We start from the raw sequence: 21,222 nt of genomic DNA, 5'->3' as shown, positions 1-21,222 counted from the left end.
TCAAAATCTTGAATGACCTTTTAATGATTAAGTTCAGTTCAAAGATTTTTAGTGTCTGACTATGCAGTTCATTAATTTTTTCTAGGCCAAGCAGCCACCAATCATACCTCTATGGTGTTCTGACTATTTTCAGTTGAGTGGTGAGTTCAGTCTATTTCTGGTTTAAACAGTTATCTTCAGTTCATTGCAAAACTAGGCCTATAAAAGCACTGTTTATAAAGCTTCATGGCTCCACAGTCACACAATTGCAGCAGTTATCACATCATGACTCTTTCTATGGCTTTTTCAGTCTTTCAATAAGCTTTCATCCAGGAAGTAACACACAGTGTACCACGGCTGAGCTGACAACAGTGCTCTCAGTCACCAGTGAGGGGAGCTCCAGTGCTAAAAGCTACTAAGTTAATTATTTAGCTGCAGGCTTCATGGTTTATTCCTTCAATGAGGAGAGGATTGTTTGTCATATTGACTCATATAAACCCAAAACTTAGGAAAGATTATCCCTCCTGAATACGGTTTGTGTGTGTGTGTGTGTGTGTGGGTGTGTGTTAGTCTGGCTGTCAGTTAACATTTGTGTGAGTAGTTTGTCTGTGTGATGTGTGTGTTCTCACCAGTGTTAATGATGAACCGTATTGCGTCTGGGCCCAGTGTGTCATAAAGGGGAACCACCACCATGGAGTAGGTGTAACAAGCTAGCTCTGAGATGATCCACTAAAATCACACACAAGCCAGGGGTCAAAGGTCAGGGGTTAGAGTTCAATCATCCGTGAGACATCATACTTGACAATTAAAACACACCCAGCATAACCACTGTACATAGGTAAATTACTCCTATATTTATGTTACATTTTTAGGCCATGCTTATACCTATTATTATCGTTTTAGGCCAATACATTTTTATTTTTTACATTTTTCTAGACAGAAAAGGTTCGCCTGCAAAAACAAGAGACAGTTTTTGAGTGTGTGTGTTTGTGTTTACATCAGTGGCCTGTGTGAATGAAACCATCTGTAAAATGGTTTACATGGATCTTGTCCGAGCCAGCGGGTTTGGTACAGTGAAGCAGAGACACCGTGAGAAACGAGTCGAAGAGACAGAGTGAGAGAGACAGCATAAAAAGTTAAGAGACAGAGATTTAGTCAAAGAGTGAGATTCACCTCTGGCCTGTTCTGGGCAAACACTCCTATGAACTGGTTGGGGTTGGGCTGGCAGCCCTGGTGCAGAAGGCCTGAGCCCAGATGCTCAGCCCGGGCCGTCACCTATGGAGTGGGAAGACGGGACAGCAGCTGATTGGACCAGGTGGAACAAAACCAAACAAATGCTGTTCAGTTCAGTTTCTTGGGAAACAGTTACATTAAGAAGCAGGAATGCTCCTTAGTGTTCAGCATTTGGCAGCTACTATTAAGTAACTATTTTTTCATTTGCCCATTTTTAAGCCTATTTTTTAAACATCTGTCGTTTTCATTTCTGGAGAAATGCATGACCATCTATGATGTAAACTGTTGGATTGCCAACATTACACTGATTGTGTAAGACATTAGAGCAAGATGAAGTGTCATGAATAAACAAAAAAATAAAAAATACAAAAAACTTCCACCCACCATTCTTTTGAAATACATAACATGATGTCATAAATAACTGTTGAATGTTGTGTAATTCACTTAGGCGCAGCCTTAGGCATTGCTTTACAGTAGATTTTTCCATCAATTGTCTATATAAAATTCCCTTCCAACCGCTACCACTTCCACCACCACTACCATGACTTTCCAAAACATGTCAGGTTATCTCCCTTGTTCTGGGAACCTTTATTGGAACCTGAAACTGCTTCAAGGAAGGTTGGAAGTTTTCAGTGGCTGTAAGAGCAGCTAGAGATTACTTCAAGGGATACATTTTGGGATACAAAAGGGATTTATTTTGGCTGACGACCAGAGTTGCCTTAACAGTCAGCCCAGAGAAAAATTGCAAAAGAGGCGTAACTTCAATAATCACATGTGAAATAATGTATGTCCCACATATGACTGAATCACCCCTGTTGCTACAGTTGAGTCAATTCTTGTTTGCCTTTTCAAGCAAAAATGGCAAACATTCCCTAGTTCCAGCCTCTCATTTGTGAGTATTTGCTGAGTATTTGTGAGTCTTATGTGATAGCAAACTGAATATTTTTAAGTTTTGGTCTGCTGATTGGGGACAACAACCAATAAAATGACATCATCTTGGGCTTTAGGAAATTATGATGGGCATATTTCACTATTTTCTGGCATTTTTTTAGACTAAACAAAGAATTATTTAATCAGGCAAAATAATTAGCAGACTAATCGAATACTGAAATCATCGTTTACATTTTTACAATCTTTTACCATGGCAAAGACATACGATAATGCCTGCAAAAATAAGATTATGTTGTGAACAAAGCTCTTTAAATGATTTGCCACTGTAAAAGCAACCTAAATTCTGCTTTATTAACAGTCTAGAAAGCATTTTGTCATCTCTTTTTATAGTTCACTCCACTTCTAAACTTCTTGAGATGAAGATGTCCCCTGAATGGCACTAACCTCTTTGTAGGACATCCATTTGTAAGGCTGGTTAGGGAGCCGCGAGCCTAAGCAAGGTCCATCACCTGTTGAACACACAGTGAGACATCAAAGTGGTGTCTGAACAAAACATAAAACCTATATGATGAAAACTTAACCAAAGCATTACACTTTAAAATATATGACGCTGTTAGCAGCCCCAGTGATTTTACACTCAAACCATGTAGGCTAAAACAGTCACTTAAAGCGGCTATAATTGCTATTTTTATAATAACAATGTATCAAATAACAATGTGAAAACAATTTGACAATGTTAGAGAAGTCATTCGTTGTGATGAACCTGCAGCTTCCCTCAGCTTTATGCAGCTTTATAGTGAGTGTCAGCTCGTTGTTTAGCTGTCCGGTCCCCAACTTTATTGTTTTGTTCACTCTCACTGCTCTCATGGTGTTGTTTTCTGCCACAGCAGGCAGCTGTTTTCAGCGAAAAACCTCTAAAAACCCACTGTACACTACCTGCTCAGCACCAAACGACAGGCAGACACAGATAGCGACTAGCTGGTGAACATAGTGGAGCATTTAGCAGCTCAAGCGGCAGATATTTTTCTCAGCAGTTGGTAGAGACCAAAAAGAGAGTGAATATTAGACTTTCATCAGGAGGACACAAATGCTAGTCCAAATGAATGATAATGTCGCTCTATAACTGCTGGAGTTTTAAATCAAACAATTTAGGCCAAAAAACACAGTAATACAGTATTTTGTAAGTAAATGCTTCACTTATGCTTATGGGATACCCTCTAGCTTAAGGAACTCACTTTGCTTAAGCTTAAGCTTAAGTCATTCAGTTTGACCAGTCACTTTTTTATGCACTCACACTTTTGATTGACACTGGTTTAAAAAAAGGTTAGAAACTACAATAAGTGAGGCACTTCTGAAGATGCAGGTGTGGTTGGAGTGCTATTAGGTAGGAATATCTCAGCATTGTGAGTCAGTCACTTAAACTCCCTGAGGGCCCTGACACCATTACCGTTACCAATGATGGCCATCACCTTGCCAACCTGAGGACTCATTTTTCCTACGGCAGCAGAGATATGATTGGAGCTTTTATGGTCAAACCCCAGCTTTGTCAGACTCATTGCTCGTGTGCTATTTCTGCTCACAAGTGTGTAATACTGACTACAAGAAACAATGCACAGTATCACGGTGTGTGTGTGTGTGTGTCTGTACTCTTTTACTGTACGTGTAGGAGTCTGATAACTTCCGTGTGACGACAAAAGAGATTAGATAATATCTACTGGAAGGTCCCGACAAGTACATGTGTATTCTTAAATGTGTACTGTGTAAATCTTGTCTCATTTTGAGCTTGGTATTTTTATATTTTTATAGTTTTAGAAATTACTTATATATCTGTTTTCCATAGATGGTTTCTTTCATCAGTGTTTCTGAGAAGTTGAAAGTTACTGAGGTTTTGTCCATAAGCTAAATGGTCATCTACTAATGTACTGGGCAGTAAAATTTGAGGAATTTGCCATTTTAATCAAGAGAAAACAGCAACAACATTGTTAGCAATCACTTGCCTCATGGGACTTTTAGTAACTGAATGCTCCCATGAGGTTTTGATCTATGTGTATTAATGGCTAAGACTCATGGGAGTTATAGTTGTTACTTTCATTAGCATTTTTTATTTAACTGCCACTCATCGTTGTTTCATCTTTATTTTTTACTGTAAAATATATATATATTATATATATAGGCCAGGAGACTCTTGTAAAAGATGTTTAATCTCAGTGAGGCACTTTCTTGGTTAAATAAAATGATATAGTGTAGAGACACTGTTTGGACAGATTTTTTTTGTGAGAAAATCCAGCTAAAAGAGAAGAGTACAAATATGATTTTGAAAAAATAAGTGCACGTGTTTTTTAACCTTGTTCTATGTGCTAACTAACTACCAGTATCTATATTGGCAAGGACAAGGAGCAATTAACTTTATTGATTAAATAAATGTATATTCTGTGATGTAGATATAATAGATGGTAACACTTTATTTGGCTAGTCCGCCTACAGATAGCTTATAGAGTATTTGTAACATTTCAACTTGCTTTGTCTGTAGATTATCAATATAGTATATGTGACAATTCATGAACATACCCTAACCGAGATGCTTTCTGTGCCTACCTAGAAAATGTTATTTGTGAAACAGTTGCATTGCTGAATCTGAAATGTTACACATACTCTATAAACTATCTGTAGGCAGACTATCCAAATAAAGTGTAACATAATAGATAAACATAAAACTTATAATGCGGACAGAGAAAACAAATATCATGTTTTCTTAGGATGAAAGAAAGAAAGAATGAAAGAAACACTCTATGGGGAAAGCTGTTCGAGTCTAGTGGAACAGAGGCTAGCTTGAAAAGTCAGCAGGCTTCAGCTCTCTATGTGTGTGAACATCTGTCTGTATGTATGTGTGGGTATGAACACTAAAGTGCTAGTGCTTCTTTTTCCACCTCACATGCTACCCACCAGATATGTGGAGGCCTCTCTGGAAGACCTCATACATAGTCCTGGCGTCGTCATGGTAATGAGTCAGCAGCTTGGAGCTGTCGCCCATCATGGACCTGTGACCTCCATCTTCATGCTGATGCAAAGTAAGAGAGAGACAAAGAACCATTTTCACAACTTTTCCTCTAAACTCTAGGGGTGTTGGTATCAAAATGAAAAACTAAATTTGCAACAAAAAAACTAACAACTAAACCCAGCTGCTGAGTTGAACTGAGCTTTGTTTAGCTCCCCGGTGTGTACATTGCTGATGCATTCTGCAGGAATAGAGTTCAATCTGATAAAGACGAAAAACAAGCAAATTCCTTTTTGCAAATGACTCATTTAGTCAGAAAAGATTAGGCAGCCTGGCATGTTATGAAACTCATAACACTGACCTGAAATTCTGAGTGTGTTTTTGTGTCTTTGCATGTTTCTGTGTGCTTTTCAGATACACAGTTGTTTCAATCTGTTAGACTGTAGTGCCACTACTTCAAACACCTTCTAAGGTTACAAAAAAAAAAAAAAAACCCAAAACACCACCAAAAAGCAAGCCTCATAAACACAAAAAGCCTTTCAAAGGAGTTTCACATTGACTACAAATGCAGTCAGCCTCACCTGGCAGAGAGAAGGCACAAGGCTGTGGTGTGTTTGTGTGTAAAACAGAGCTTGTGTTTGGTTTGGTTGGGATGGAGGTTAAGGTGAACCAGGACAGGGGTGTAATCAAGGGCACGTTGCACCCACAGCTTGTGAGCATTAAAGTCAAAACAAGCTTTTGGACACATAAAACACAGGGGTTAGACTGTTAGCCACTAACAGTGGCTAACAGTCTAACCCCTGTGTTTAAATTTTTATTGATGATGTAACTTTGATGTAAATATTTGTGATGCTATTAAGGTAAAGAAAAATAAATGTACAAAAACAACATATTATTATAATTATTACTAAAGATTATAGATTGAAGGTTAAAAAACAAACAAAACAGGGTAAAAGTACAGTGTATTTAATACCACTGATGGCTCAGCATTACTGAGGCCAGTGGTCACAAGGATAAATGCGATTGCATGTGTGTTTTAGTTTAATACTGCATCACCCTCTTTCTGTAACTTTGTGACTCTTTTTCTCACACATATACAGTACACAAGATGTGTGTGTTTGCGAGTGTGTGTAACCAGTGATTATCTTGTGTCTGTGTGTTTTCTTTCAGAAATGGAGGCACAGTCAGATGTTTTTCAATCAAAAAACAACACAACTCACGCCTTCACTAAAGCAGAAAATGCGACTACTACCAAACACAGATTAAACCAAACACTGGATGGCAGTCAGGCCATCTTTAGCCAGACTGCTAGGTAATTACCAGGTATGAAAATGGCTGTAACCCGTTCCTGTGTTTAATTGATTCTCATTCATTATTATTTATTAAGTTTATAAAATCAGTGACTGATAACTAAGTCACAATGAGTCAAGCTGTATGTCAGTGGAATATGGAATATGCTTATGGACTAAATGGACATACAGAGAAGAAAAGGAACGGGCCAGTAAATTGATAATCTACATCTAGGTTGGCACTTACCTATTACATTCGAGGGAATATTAGGCCCTAAGGTGTGTGCTAACTGCCCTACATTCCACAGCTCTGCTAGATGGAGTGGAGTTGTTGGAGTCAAAAGAGGGGAAGTGACGTTTTTTCTTGTATTTAAATTTGGTTGTTGGCCCTCTCTTTTTCCTTTGGTTGGATTGGGAGTGAGGAGGTGGGACGGAATGAGGGAAGAATTTGCAGTCATGGATGTTTATATGGAAGAGTAAACTACATTAAAAAAAGCATAATTAAGTACACAAAATATAACTGGATTATTATAAATGATGGCTAAATTGGTTGTATTTTCATTAAATGTTTGTGGCCTCAACACTAATTTAAAGTTTGCAGAATGTCTCGAAAAAGGCTGATATTGTGTTGCTCCTGGAAACCCAGACATTAGAAGAAGATATCCATAGAATTGGGAATAATACTTATTCCCGAGTCGCTGCCTTGTTATCCCATTGAGTAAAACGAAAGGAGTAATTATTTTAATTTGCCTGCCAAATTTCTAATTCATAGGGTCAGATACACAGAGTATCTGGATGGAAGTAGACCGAGCTCCCTTTTGGCAAGTAAACTTCGTAATAACGAACAATTAGCTCAAATCTCTTCAGTTATGAACAATTATAGAACTCTTCTATATGACCTAATGCTAATTAATCAAGAATTTTAACAATTTTATAAGAACATATATACATCTCAATTACACACGTAAAAAAAAAGAGTTTGATTATTTTTTGTCGGGCTGAACTTACCTCATTTATCCTCTGTTGTTGCGGATTGCTTAAATTCCCCAATAACACTCAAAAAATTATTTGAAGCATTGGAGGATATGAACCTTGGTAAATTCCCTGGAATAGATGGCATTTCACCTGAATATTATTCTCAGTTTTGGTGTGAGTTAGGACCAATACTGTTAGAAATGATTCATATAGCTATTAAAGAGGGAAGTTTCCACAGATATATTAAAACTGCTATCATCTCTCTAATATACAAGCGGGGGAAATTTATGCACAAGTTTCAGGCCCATATAACTTCTAAATTCAGAAATTAAATTGTATGCTAAAGTAATAGCTTGCCGCTTAGAGAAGGTCCTTCCTCTACTAGTTCATTATGACCAAACAGGTTTTATGAAGCACAGATAGTCATCACATCTCCCATGTGCTTTACTTTCAGTTGACGGTGAAAAAGCATTTTTAGGCTAGAGTGGCCCATCTTGTGGTATACAATGCAGAGGATGGGGAGAAAGTTACGAATATGCTGAAGACTCTATGTAACAATCCAAGTGCTATGTTGACAGGCGACCAGTGGTCACCCAGATTCTCAATCCAACGTGGCACACTGCAAGGTTGCCCTGTCTCTGCATTACTATTCTATATTTCTGATGAAGTGAAGCAGATAGTGGTAAAAGATACTGATCATAAAATGTCCGTTTATCAACTATAACTTCTCTCATCTGGATTTTGGCAGCTGGACGGTAAGAGAGCACTGCAGACTTTAGTGAGTAAATCAAACTAAAACTGGAAAACTGACAAAAATAGGACTTCTAAGGAGTGAGGTGTAAATTATCCACTTGCTGTGTCTGCATATGAGTGTGTGTTTGTTTGTATTGTTTGTCAAAGTTTTCACATTCAGCATTTGTGAATGAGACCCTAACATACAACATAATATACTTATTTGTGCATCTATGAATCTATTTGTGTGTGTGCGCTTGTGTGTGTGTGCTCCATCTTACCGGCACCTCCTCAGACTGGTGCAGCAGGCTGCAGGGTGGCTTGATGGGGCGGGGTCTGGTGGCCAACCAGTAAGCCAGCACGGCGGTCAAAGCACCGATGCCCACCAGCGTGGAGGTCGGCAGGGACCGAAAGAACTGGCCGAGCTCGTCCATCTCTGGTATCCTCAGGCCGCTCATCATCTCCTGGGCCTGCATCTTCTCCATCAGGGTGGAACTCAGCTCTGCAGGAAAGAGGACACTCTTTGACTTATGATTTCAAAAATTATTTTGCCATTTTATTTGTGTTATGTAATGACAGACACAATCTGAATACTAATTTGACAAGGTGTCAAAATATATTAGATATATAGTATATAATAATATAATATTTGAAATACAAAAAAGTCAAAATGTTTTTTTCAGTTTTACAGTTTTCGTGTATATGTGTGCATGTAATAATCAAAGTTTTTAAATTCTTCAGACAATTTGGCCACATTTTATTTCAATTTTTAAGTAAATATATTTTTTTATTCAGAACATTTATTTGCTTAGAAGGGGTTTAAAAACAATATTTGGTGGAATAATTGTGATTTTCAATCACAGATTTTGTGTGTCTTGGCATGATCAGTCAATACCTTATTAAGTCACATCAGGTGTGCCGGGGAGGTATTTAGATTAGATTAAATAGAATTAAAATGGAAATACATGACGCTTAGTTTTCCAGGGACTGATTTCTAAATGTACTAAGCTCTGCAAGCTGAAAATATATAAACCTATAATGTGTAGCTACGTCTGGGCGCTAGTTTTATAGTTTCCAATTTGTCTGACCTGCGTATTTTTGTAGTGCAGGAGGAAACCCATACGTGTAATCTTCACATAGTATTTTGCAAGGCAAGTAGCATTTTGGGGATTCAAAGACAAAAAAAGAAGAAGAGATATGTGAGTAGGCTTACCTAGATGCAGACACACACTTTACCACACGCACACAAAACTATACCCTCCTACAAATTTCTCAGGGTTTCATTTAAACCGGTTTGAGCCAGTCTTGTCTGTTATAAATACATTTGACCTCAACACTCCACCACTCAGACCCTATGACCTTAAACACATCATTTATGCTTCAAAAAGGGTGAATGAGGGGTGTTCCCCAGCATTCTTACTCTTACTGTAAAAGCAGCTCAGAATAGATAATCTACACTACAGCAGAGAGAGAGAAGTGGTGGGACTAGAAAGCAGATGATAATACACACATACACACACACACACACACACACACACACACACACACATGAGATGCATAATTTATCTGAGGGGGAGGCTGGCTACAGCGCTGACTGGAGGGTTTCCTTCCCTCCCCCGGGAAATGAGTCAGAGACAGCACCACCCGAACGAACGAATGGCATTGGGGCACTGCTGCAGTTCACAGCCAATCAGAATCACTTCCTGTCTGCTTACTCTCTGTCCTTCCCACATACACACACACGCATAGAGCCACAGACAGTGATGCTGATGGGTACAAATATCTGAGGCTGTGGGAACACTGACTTCCTCATTCACCAGTTATTTTGAGTAGAACCACTTTTATCTTCACTACTACTTTACTAAATGGAAGCTTGGTTGCAGGAAACCAGATGCATGACTTTCAAAACCAACAAAAATTGTTATTTATTATCATTATTTTTTATATATATATATATATATATATATATATATATATATATATACACACACACACATATATATATATATATATATATATATATATATATATATATATATATATATATATATATACACACACATATATATATATATATATATATATATATATACATACCCCAATACTCACATGTTCTCATCACAAGCATAATTTCGTCATGACACATACGCTCTCAGCAGGCAGCACATCAGCAGTCACCATTTACAGTCATTTGTAAAGCAGCACTGACACGTGACATCACATTTACATACTGTAATACAGCTATTGCTCATCACCTCTACTGCTTTGATTCCAGTCAGAAGCACAGTACCTTCAACTGATCTACAGTGAATTCCCTGACGCTGCTTTCCCAAACTCGTCTTGGGCTCGAATCTTCTTAATTCAACTTAACTCGAGTTTCGGTTCAGGCAGAAACCATCACCTGTAACTGAAAAACCACTGCATGGTAGATCCCTGTGATGTGTCTGAAAACAGTACTGTTTCTTTAACACCGCAGGACTCTCTGCTTCTCTTTTTACTGCACTGATCAGATATTTCCTCTTTTTCTGTTGTCCCTTTTGTCTGCAGTTCCAGTAATCTTGATGGGGAATTAGAACTGCTCAAGTGCTAGGAAATTGAGCATGATGGTAAATAACAGAAACTGCTTGATGATGTTTCTCCAAAAATAACTATTAATTCATTGGCATGTGTATGAATGTTGAAGCAGTTAAAATGTCAAAGGTAATTCTGGGCTGAAATGTCCTGCCCAGTTGAGTACACAGAGTTGCCCACTGTTCACAGCTGGAGCTTGTCTGACAGTTAGACTTAATTACTGTAAAGACATGACAAACTGAAAACATAATCTGGCACAGCTTCAGGTATTTGGAATGGACTTAGAACTCATGGAACATGGAAAGAAAATGGGAATAGAAAGACAACACCCTTAGAGAGATTTATCTCATCTTAATTAATGCTCAAACAATAGTGTAAATATGAGATTTAAATTGAGATTTTAGAGGGAGTTCTACAGCCCAATACTTCTGTGCAGTGTCTCCAGCTATAGTGCGAATTACGAGATACAGACTGTAACAACACGTAACTCCCCCTAAAATATTTATTTTTTACATTTCTATTTATGTATGGGTAAAATCAACCAACATACAACACATTAATTAGTCAGCTTTAGAGTTGTTGGTGAGATTTATTTTTTACAATGAACAGAGCCAAGCTAGCTCTTTTCAGTTTTTATGCTAAGCTACGCTAACCACGTCATGACTCCAGCTCCGTACTTAACACGCAGACATGAGATTGATATCGATCTAATCATATAACTGTTGGAAATAAAACAAATAAGAGAATTTCCCAAAATGTTGAACTATTCCTTAGTAGGCATTAACACCAGCACGTTACATAAAAGGGAAATAAAATACCCCAAAAACATGCAATATAACTTAATTTTGAACTTTTCTCGGTGAATGTGATTATAAAATAAATACATTATATACATTTTTTAATAAGAAAGAAAAAAATAAGAAATTCAGCAGTGAGAATGAAAAAAGGGAATTCACATTTGACCGCTTTGTTGCTATAGTAATAAAGAATTTCTCAGCAGCTGAGCTTAATGTGGTTGAATTGCGATTTAGTCAAAAATACAGCTGACGTTCCCGATTTGAGTTAATGTTTTCCTGTCATACACTTCATTTTCCATATTACAGTACATATCCTCCATCTTTGTATTGTTCCATGACCACATTACAGTACAGCTGATGTATCTAAAACAGTGATGGGAAGATCAATGACAAAGCACCAGCCAGGCAGGCAGCACAACACACACAGACAAGATAATTTCCATGTCGGTGTCGTGCCAACAGGACATGAACAGCTGAACCGTGTAATAAATAAACAAAACAACAAATCTTCCTGCTATCAAACACAGACCAACATTAACAAAAGCCACCATGGTCACCTCCTCTGGTACGGAAGCAGTAATCTGACTTGTTCTACAACTGTGGAATAACTGTGAACTTAATTTCACAAGTGATCTGATTGTACATATAGGATGTTTATGATAATAAATGCATTTAATCTTGATGATCACTTCTGAGATTAAGTGCAATATGCATCACCATGGAAATACTTTGATCAGAAGTGGACTGCTTAGACGACACAAATGTAATGTAACTCACTGCTTATGCTTTGTGTTGTGTTCAATGGCTAATGTGGCTAGGCTGCAGTGATGATAGAGCCACAATGGATTAGTCGGTATTTGAAAACAGAGGCAGAGGATGGCAAACAGCACTCGCCTGGCTCTAAATATAGACAGACTCCATAACCTACTGACACCACTGTGCGGATAGCTGGGTTCAGCTTAACTCAACCTTGCAGGAGTAAAAAAGTAATTTTTTTTTTACATTTCAATGGTTGTGTACAGACACCAACATGTGAACAAGCTTCAGATCTGGATTGTAGTCAATAAGACTTGATTTAAATATTCTTTTTTTACTGATGTTATTTGTTCTAGCAGCCATCTGAAAGTATCCTGTTGGTCAATAAATATACAGTATATAATGTGTAAAATGAGGTGCCATCTTACATGGATCTCATTTTGTAACAAAACATATTTCTTTGTTGCTCATCTGCATATCAGTACTAGATGCAGCATTCATGTGGGCGCAAAACACATATACACAAGTTTATGGGCTGAAGTGTATAACTGACAACATAACTGACTCTAGGCACCTGTTTGTGAAGGAACAAGCTCTCATGTGGATGGTTAAATGAACTGGCGAATGCTAGAGTACAGACATGTTAGTGCGCCACATCTTCCTGCCACGAAATAGCAGGAGACTCACAGCCTGCCAGACACCTAATTGGCCTCCAGAGATGCAAACATCTTAGTGCCCGTCTTGTTTCTCTCTCTTTTGTTCTGCCCTTGTCTGCATTTTCATGTATATTATATATATATATATATATATATATATATATATATATATATATATATATATATATATTTTGAGCAGAATCTGACCCACACTGATTGTAACTTAATGCCAACCTCTGACGACTCACTTAAACCTCAACTGTACGCTTCACTGAAAATGTTTCCTCTTAAAAAGTGATGTCAGACTGTAGTGAGACAGAGCAGGGTTGAGTGCTGGGTGGGAGGCAATTAGCCCTCCACTATACACAGTGGCTGTGTCCTATTTCAGGGGCTGACTCCTTCAAAGTATATAATTCTGGACCAAAAACTCCATAACAGCACGAAAAACTCAGAGTCAGATTCGAGAGGCTCCTCCAAGAAATGCAGTCTTCTTTTTTCCCTGATTTGGATGACAACAAGTGTCTCCTTCACTCAAGGTGACTCTGAGATGAATTCTCGGTACACAGTCTCACCTGGGGAGAAGGTGCAGGTTCAGCCTATAAGCCGTCAATCCTCTAAAGGCCATGTCTTTGTGCGCAGCCCCTGAAATTGGACACAGACTGAATGTCTCTATTCTTTCTCAGCACTCTCAGAACGAATATCCAGTCGCTCAAGTAGGATTCAAAAACAAAAAAACCCCACATTTGATCATGTATGTTCTCTTGAAGACAAGTTGTCTTTTTGATGAAACAAATTTCTCACAAATGGGAGAAAATGGATCATACAGTAATGGTTGAGATCAGGCAGCATGCTTAAATTTGCATGACTATTTTGGATAAACCCGGTCATTTGTTCAGCTGTTTCAACCTTCTCTCCACTACAGCCTATGGTCCTGTTTGGTGTCCAACTCTCTGTCCTGTAGTAACCTAAATAACACACCCCAGGGACACACACACACACACACACACACACACACACACACACACACACACACAGGTCTTTAAGTCCATCCCTGTTGCCTTCTACAAAGAGTGTTGCTACAGCTGGTGTGACAGAAGAACAGCAAGTCAGCAGCATCCCTATCAGAAACAACAATGACCTTTATCAGCATGTGAACTCAAAGAACTCAGAGTTTCATTTGTGAAAGCTAGAGCACATCACACCATGAAAATTGAGATATCTTCATCATCCCTGCAGCAAACATTCTGTTGCATTTACAGTGCAGGCATTTAGCTGATGGGTCTAAATGAATGCGCAGGTAGGGTTGATGTCTTGCTCAAGGATGAAGGACTGTTAATGTTCACACAATCTGCAATCCCACAGTTTAGAGTATAAGTAGTCTCATTACTGGTCCACTAAAGAGCCACAGATGCATACATTTGCCTCAGGGAAATTTGGAACTAACAGGGAAAAAACATGCAGCTGTCAGTGTAATCTAGATTGCAACCATGACATAGTAATATAGGTTTATTGTAAGTACAACACTGTAAAAGTATACTTGAGTGTGGATGTTCTCTCTTGACCTTAACAGTAGTAACGAAAAAAAGAAGAAACAAGGTCCACTCACTAGCTTTTAATGAAGCTTTCAACTACATCTCATCGTCTTCATCAGCATATGTAGTTTGCTCATTTGTCATGGAGATAACTCATCAAGTTCCATACTTATGTAATCTCATGACTAAGCAAGCTCCATCTGCTTATTAAGATCATGAATTTGGATGAAAGTTTCGGTAAAAGCCAATAAGTCGACCTTGACTTAAGATCAAAGTGTTTCTTGTCAAACTGTAAAAATGTAATTGAAAAGCTAACTTTGCTTTCCTCAACAGAATGATACATTTAAATGTTAATCTAGTTTTATCTGTGTGTTATAATATATATATATATATATATATATATATATATATATATATATATATATATATATATATATATATATTCAAACATCTTCCCACTGCTGCATAGACTGCTTAGGCTTTCTCTCAAAGAGCCTGTGACATGTGAACTTCTCTTTTGACTGGCACTTTAGTTCACAACATGCTTTTTGTTGATAATTTCCTTGGATATTAATTACTTCGTCTGTCTGTCGTGTTTTGAAATGTAACGGAGAGACGGGATCAGTATCAGCTAACATTGAAATCTAATCTTAAGTGAGTTCTGTCACGACAACAAGCAGCCTAATTTATCTGATAAAACAGAATTAGGACTGAGTGAAAATGTAGGAAATATTGATGAATGAAAAAATGTTGATGCAACATCAATCGATGTCTAGTTTGGAGGGAATATGTCTACTAATGTCTACTAATGTTCCTTCCAAAGCCTGACAGATGTGCACAGTCAAACACTGTACTGAGGGAACACAAACTCTATCGTATCTATTACAAAACATTTAGTGTACATACTGTGTATGAACAGCTGGATTAAAATAAATAAACATTTGAACTTGTTGAACGTGCTAGAGAATGTCTGAATGGACCTCAACAGTGAGCATGGCTTCATGCTAAGGGCTAGCTTAAATATTTCAGCTACACAATGGATCAGAACAAGCAAATGAAATCTTTACAGCTGTAAATATCAACTAAAAACCTAAACTAGCTTGAATTAGCTTAAGATGGATAACATAAATGAGCTCAACTACAATGTATGAGTTTGAAGATCCTAAAGCTTATCAGCTCACACAAAAGTATGCACTTGGATATATTGAGGTGTAAAAATTCTACCAAAGGATTTAATCTCTGACTTGAAGAAGAATTACAAGGAGGAAACCTATAAAAAAATGTTGATTTTCAGCTATGAAACTCTGCAGCACCAAGGCTTGTTTAATGCAGCTACTCCTCATCTATACTTGTACGTCACGTGTATACAAGGACACTTTCTCTTCCTCTCTCAGGAAGTTTCCACTTAACAAAGATTTTGGTGCAGCGTAAGTACTGCAAGCTATGCAGGGATGAGGGCTTGTGAATGGGCCAGCTAGACTTCCTGTGACCTCTGAGGCTTAAAGTGGAAGAAACGCAACCCTTCATCCTTAAGTCCCGCCCCATCAGCCCATCCGAGGGCCGTCACCAATGATTAGAGTCCAGCGTGGGGAGATTATAGCCTATTAGCACAGAGACAGATGACCAGTAGTAACCTCACTACTGCACTCTATTTTAAGACATCCTACTCGGCTTTCTCTTATTCTTTAAACGTTTTTTTTCTGTTTTGCAACTTCACTTGAATCAATGCAATGCATTTTTCTTTTCGCTGTTGCAAACCACCAATGCCTAATCATCCTGTCACAGTACCTACTCCTTATCGCTCAGTCCACCTTCTAGGAGTCAAACCACAACTTCTTCCTGTCAGTGCCACTGAGGGATAATTTGTACAAACACTGTAACATCCTGTGCACACAAAACAGCCATTTCCCCTCCTGAACTGAGATGCTGCACAACAGGCAATTGCAATTATCATTCATAAAATAAACCAGACAATGATACAAGATCGAGAAGAAATAAGTACTAGGGATAAATTGAGCAAGAAGGACTGCTATATATAAAATATATATAAAATCAAAAATGCATTTGAAGCACTGAAGTTAAAGTAAAAAGAGACATACAGAGCAAGCAAAAGCTAAACAAAATGCAAATTAGGCAAAAAATATCTAAACTGTAATTGCATTGCAGATGGGTTAAAGCAGCTGTGGTCTAGGCACTTACAAAGGCGTCAGAGGCGGCCAAGCAGGCGTTGAGGTGTAATGTGTGTGTGTGTGTGTGTGTGTGTGTGGGTGGTGTGTCAAGGGGCCTCAGGCGAATATCGCATCACCCTGTGCAAACTAGTGATTACTTTCCCATTGCCACCGGCCAGATTAAGCTGAGGCAAGCAAGAGGAAGGCAGCGAGATGCGTTTTGGCCTAGTTTGGGCCTGGCTGGCCTCCGTATCACACCACCCTCAGCTCGACAAACTGCGCTCTTTCACCACACCCACCCACCCCTCCCTCCCTCCACCACTCTATCTCTCTGACACCCTCCCCCTACCTACACACGCAGCACTCATCTTCTCCTTCACTATATGATGCACAGACACTCACACACACTGGCATAGTGACACACAATGTAGATAAAGTGCAGGCACACATATGCAAATAAACACATCTGCTTACACTTTTGATATTTGCAATGCATATTCACATTTAAACAAATTACACACAGCAAAACTAACTCCCAGTTTGATTTGACTATCAAAGTGAGAGTGAAGGTAGGCCTGTGGATCAATCTGGGGGGTTAGGACCCCTAATGGGCCACAAGACAATTTTTTCAGGGTCATGATTTAATTTAAAAACACATTTTTGCTATAGTAATTTTTCTTATTTATCTTTTTTTGTGATAAATGCTGAAAATGTCAAATCCTTTGACTAACTATTCAACCTGAAAGGTTAAACTGATAAATTGTTCACCACTGTGCATCCTGTCATGGGGCCTTTGTGGGCACTGCTGCATTTTTGAGGATATGAGTAAAAAAAGGCTGACAACCAGCAGGCTACAGGCTACATATCACTGCTTCCTCCATTGTAAATATTTGAGGAATGAAGAAAAAGTTCTCCTTTTGACAAAATTCTGAAATTAAATGACATGTTAGGATTAAAGAAGGCTTTTTGAAGGGTTTTCTCATTTCCATGAGGTGTGCTTATGTAAAAAAAAAAAAAAAGGTAAACCCATCAATATTGGAGGTTTTTATCTTAAAGGAGCAGGACTACAAACAAAAACAAGGACAACATTGTACATTACTCGATCTGTAAGAGAACCACTTGAGCATGTGATGGAGACAGACAGACCTGGTTCAGCACTTTAGGCTGAGCCATTACTGCCAGGCATCCCACAATATAAGGAAGAGGATGCACCGAATGCTGAAACAGCAAAAAAAAAAAAAAAAAAACACACTCAGAGGGAAAACTGCCATGTGGATCTTAAAATCCCCACCTTGACATAGGATTGTTGCCAAAGTCAGATGTAACTGTACAGGGACATACAACTATATTTGCCTCATAACTCCTAACACTCAGTGCAAGTGCACAATGACAGACATTTATTACACAGCTGCTAAGACTTAACAATTAACATGTATCCTGTCATATTGTGCAGTCATGCAGTGTGTCTTTAATCTGAAGGTTTTCAACATTTTCACAGTCCCTTTCACTCCTACCCTCCCTCTTGTTACAATTTATGTTCAGTCAAGATAGAGTACCATCCAAAAAGTAGTTTGAATGACAAAAGGGCAACATGTCATGCTTAAGAGTCATATAGTTACAAGTCATTAATCCGCTTGTGGTCATGGGCCATGTATTATGTTAAGCAGCGGACATACGATCCTTGAACACTAAAACATCATTGGTTATTTTCTGCCAAAGGGTGGGGCAAAGCCACCACCATCCTTTTAATTAAATATTGAGGAGGGAAAAAGAATAGGTTTACACACTGTGTGGGGCTGCACTAGATAGTGATTATAATGAATTATTTATATTGAGCAGCAGCAGGGTGTTGGGATGTGATGTAGGTTAAAGGTGTCATGAATCTCCCCATGGGGTCCTCTTCGGCTTCAGCTGTAGTGTATATTTTACAGCCAAACAATTCAGTGTTTTAAACAGTTTTGGGCCTCAAGTCTGATTAGCTGTGTTAGTTATTAAATATGCAACAACAGCAACCTTGTAACAGCAAGTTTTAATATTAACGCACCAACCAAAATCCCAACTGTGACTGGCTGTTTGTCACTTAGCAACCATCCAATGCAGCTGCTGCTGCTGAGGACCTATACTCTTTGGCGGAGGCATAAACAATTACACCTAGGCATATTTACTATTAAAATGTTGCCTTACATGTAATCTAAAACCACCATCCATTGAAAAAAAAGATGCTTCACTGAGTATTTACAGTTTCTGTCATGACACATTACATAAAAGCAATAACCCTCCGCTATTGTGCAGTACAACGCCTGTAATCTGGTCTGCAACACTACTATAAAACACATTTTGACAGGGATTATTCCATATAATAAACACATATAAAGGTCAACGACGTCTCTGAACAGTTTCGATGCCCCTAAAACCGCTCTGTAAACCGGGGTGGGGGGTGGTGTAGGTAAGAGCAGAGCATGCTGTGCTCGCTGGTTTGCCGGTAGGCCGCTGGATTTCAGCACCCCTATCTCCTGGACAGCTCCGTCCAATCAGCTGCGGTCATTTGAAGCGCGTCATCCTTCCTCATCCTCCTCATCCACCCTCCCTCCATCACTGAAGCATGGCGGAGAGGACACCACAGACAAAAATGCTGAGTCTCATAACCGGCGTCTTGCCAAACTAACATGTTTTGTGTAAATTAAAGTATGGGAGAAGCACAAGCTACACCAGGAGGTCGTGAAAGACAGGCTGTTATGAGATGTTCGCTAATAAGCGGTTTTTTAATGACGTGTGTCCGGTTCCTACGCACAATGTCACACGACCTTAGCAGCTGGCCGGCCTCAAATGCACACGTTTAAACCCGTTTGGCTTATAGTGAGAACAGCCATTTCTTTAATGGTCTGATGTTCAACGTAAAACACACACTTCGACTTGGAAAATTAAATCCCTGATCTGCAGAATGACCCACATGCACTCAACCGCATGGCAGCGTGTCCACCCCTCTGTACCTAAATGTAAAAGGTAAAGCAAACCTGGGAGCATCCCTCGATGCTGCTCTAACCACCCCGCAGTGCTGGAGCAGAAATTCAAGCACTGTGGTTGAAGCTAGAGCCTGCTAAACTGAGATGTTACACGTTTGCATTGAGGTTGGGTTGATACACGTGTAGTCAAAATTAAAAATGTCACCGGTGTCATTACCGAGCAGACAAAGCGCCAACTGCAGCAATATAGTATGATTAGGCGAAACCCTCGACGAAGTAGGTTCTGTAAAACAACAATAGCTAGAAATACCACAGCCCTTGATGAATGAAAAAGCCGGCAGTGAATGACACACAATAATGCGCCTCAGCCCCCGCGAGACAGGTGCGTCGCCTGTAGACACAGCCCGTCGATGCTAAATTATCAAAATGAATGAAAAATACGAACAGATATTCAAAACTCACCTAATATAATCCAGAGCAACCCAGAGACCAAAACGAATGCGAGCATGTCTTTTTCATTGAGTCAGCTGTCCCGGTGCAGGAGCGGCTCAAAACTGCAGCATCGACTGCAGCAAGTCGCCGACAATCTGGGAGATTAAGGAGGGGGGGGCGACAATATATCTGAGACAGACCACGGTGGGAGAGCTGGGCAGGGGATGTCGATGTCCAGCAGTTGTTTTTTTTACTGTGGAACGGAACGTGTTGACTGAAGAAACAGACGACGGCCTATTGAAGCATCCTTCCTCCTGCTGGATTTTCCACCTTCACCTAGTTGGCTGCTGCGCAATGGCAGACACCCCTGCTGAAATGAAAGGGCTTATAGTTCGGACGGAAGATGCGATCGACGTCAAGGTTACTGGGGATGAAATGTCTATTCTGGATGCAAACGGATTAACCATGTCTTCATTTAATTCTCATATTTGTTGTAAAATAATCATGAAATTCTGTGCAAATGTTCCTAATAGCCATGCTATGAATTTAATCATTCAAATGATCTCTTTAAAAAAATAGAATTATTACATGTGCTAGTAAGCACAGCATGTATCTGGGTAATTTCATATGTTTTCAAATGTTTTGAACACAGTTTCATTTTAAAAGAAGAAGTGTTATTTTTAGTCCATGGTACATCTCACCATGCAGCCTAAACGTCCATGCAGCTGAGCACAGCTTTGACACAGAGTAACTTTGCATCAGGATCACGTGGTACAATAAGACACTCCCAATGAACTAAAGTAACCTTGAGAAGGGCTGACAAAGTGACAGAGGCAGTGAGTGAGTGACTGATTACTAATAGATTAAACCTAGACAAAAAAATCTGAATTACATGCAATTAAAAATTACAGTTTATTTTGGTCATTTGTCCATTAGGGAGATCGCTGTTTAGCTCACTGGCACTTCAGTGGTTACATTTAAAGTGATTACATTTTCCATCCTCTTATCTCACGCGCCTTCAGACTGATATGTGAATGGATTGCAAATGATTTTGGTCTTGACTGGCTGCTCTGACTTTTATTTGCAACAACAGGCATATTTATCTGAATATTTAATATTTAAAGCATGCAATAAATCATATCTCTCTAATATTTGTCCTAGCTATTATTTCAGTGATTCAGCCTGAGTTTATTTAACACAAAACTCCTTACAAGTAGTGGCCGACATGCTTACTGTCTTATTGTGCTGCTGTT

The 21,222-nt window shown here is 39.0% G+C and overlaps 1 protein-coding gene across 3 annotated transcripts in view; it reads right to left on the bottom strand.

Annotated features, from left to right (window-relative positions):
* acsl6 (acyl-CoA synthetase long chain family member 6) overlaps positions 1 to 21,222 on the bottom strand; it is a 41,067-nt gene that overhangs the window by 19,530 nt on the left and 315 nt on the right. For 2 of the 3 annotated variants that reach the window (XM_044221797.1, XM_044221798.1), the window contains 5 exons: positions 8,376 to 8,596; positions 5,047 to 5,161; positions 2,548 to 2,612; positions 1,153 to 1,254; positions 609 to 708 (listed from right to left, as the gene is read on the bottom strand). In XM_044221797.1, coding sequence (XP_044077732.1) covers positions 609 to 708; positions 1,153 to 1,254; positions 2,548 to 2,612; positions 5,047 to 5,161; positions 8,376 to 8,579 — 586 coding nt within the window. In that variant the 5' untranslated portion in view covers positions 8,580 to 8,596. Of the gene's footprint in view, positions 1 to 608; positions 709 to 1,152; positions 1,255 to 2,547; positions 2,613 to 5,046; positions 5,162 to 8,375; positions 8,597 to 19,999; positions 21,065 to 21,222 lie in introns of those variants that run through there. The other variant, XM_044221796.1, reaches the window with a different exon arrangement.

This window comes from Siniperca chuatsi, linkage group LG14, assembly GCF_020085105.1.
Source record: "Siniperca chuatsi isolate FFG_IHB_CAS linkage group LG14, ASM2008510v1, whole genome shotgun sequence".
Lineage (NCBI taxonomy): Eukaryota > Metazoa > Chordata > Actinopteri > Centrarchiformes > Sinipercidae > Siniperca > Siniperca chuatsi.
The sequence above is the reverse complement of the archived record's forward strand: the minus strand, read 5'-3'. Positions and strand labels throughout refer to the sequence as shown.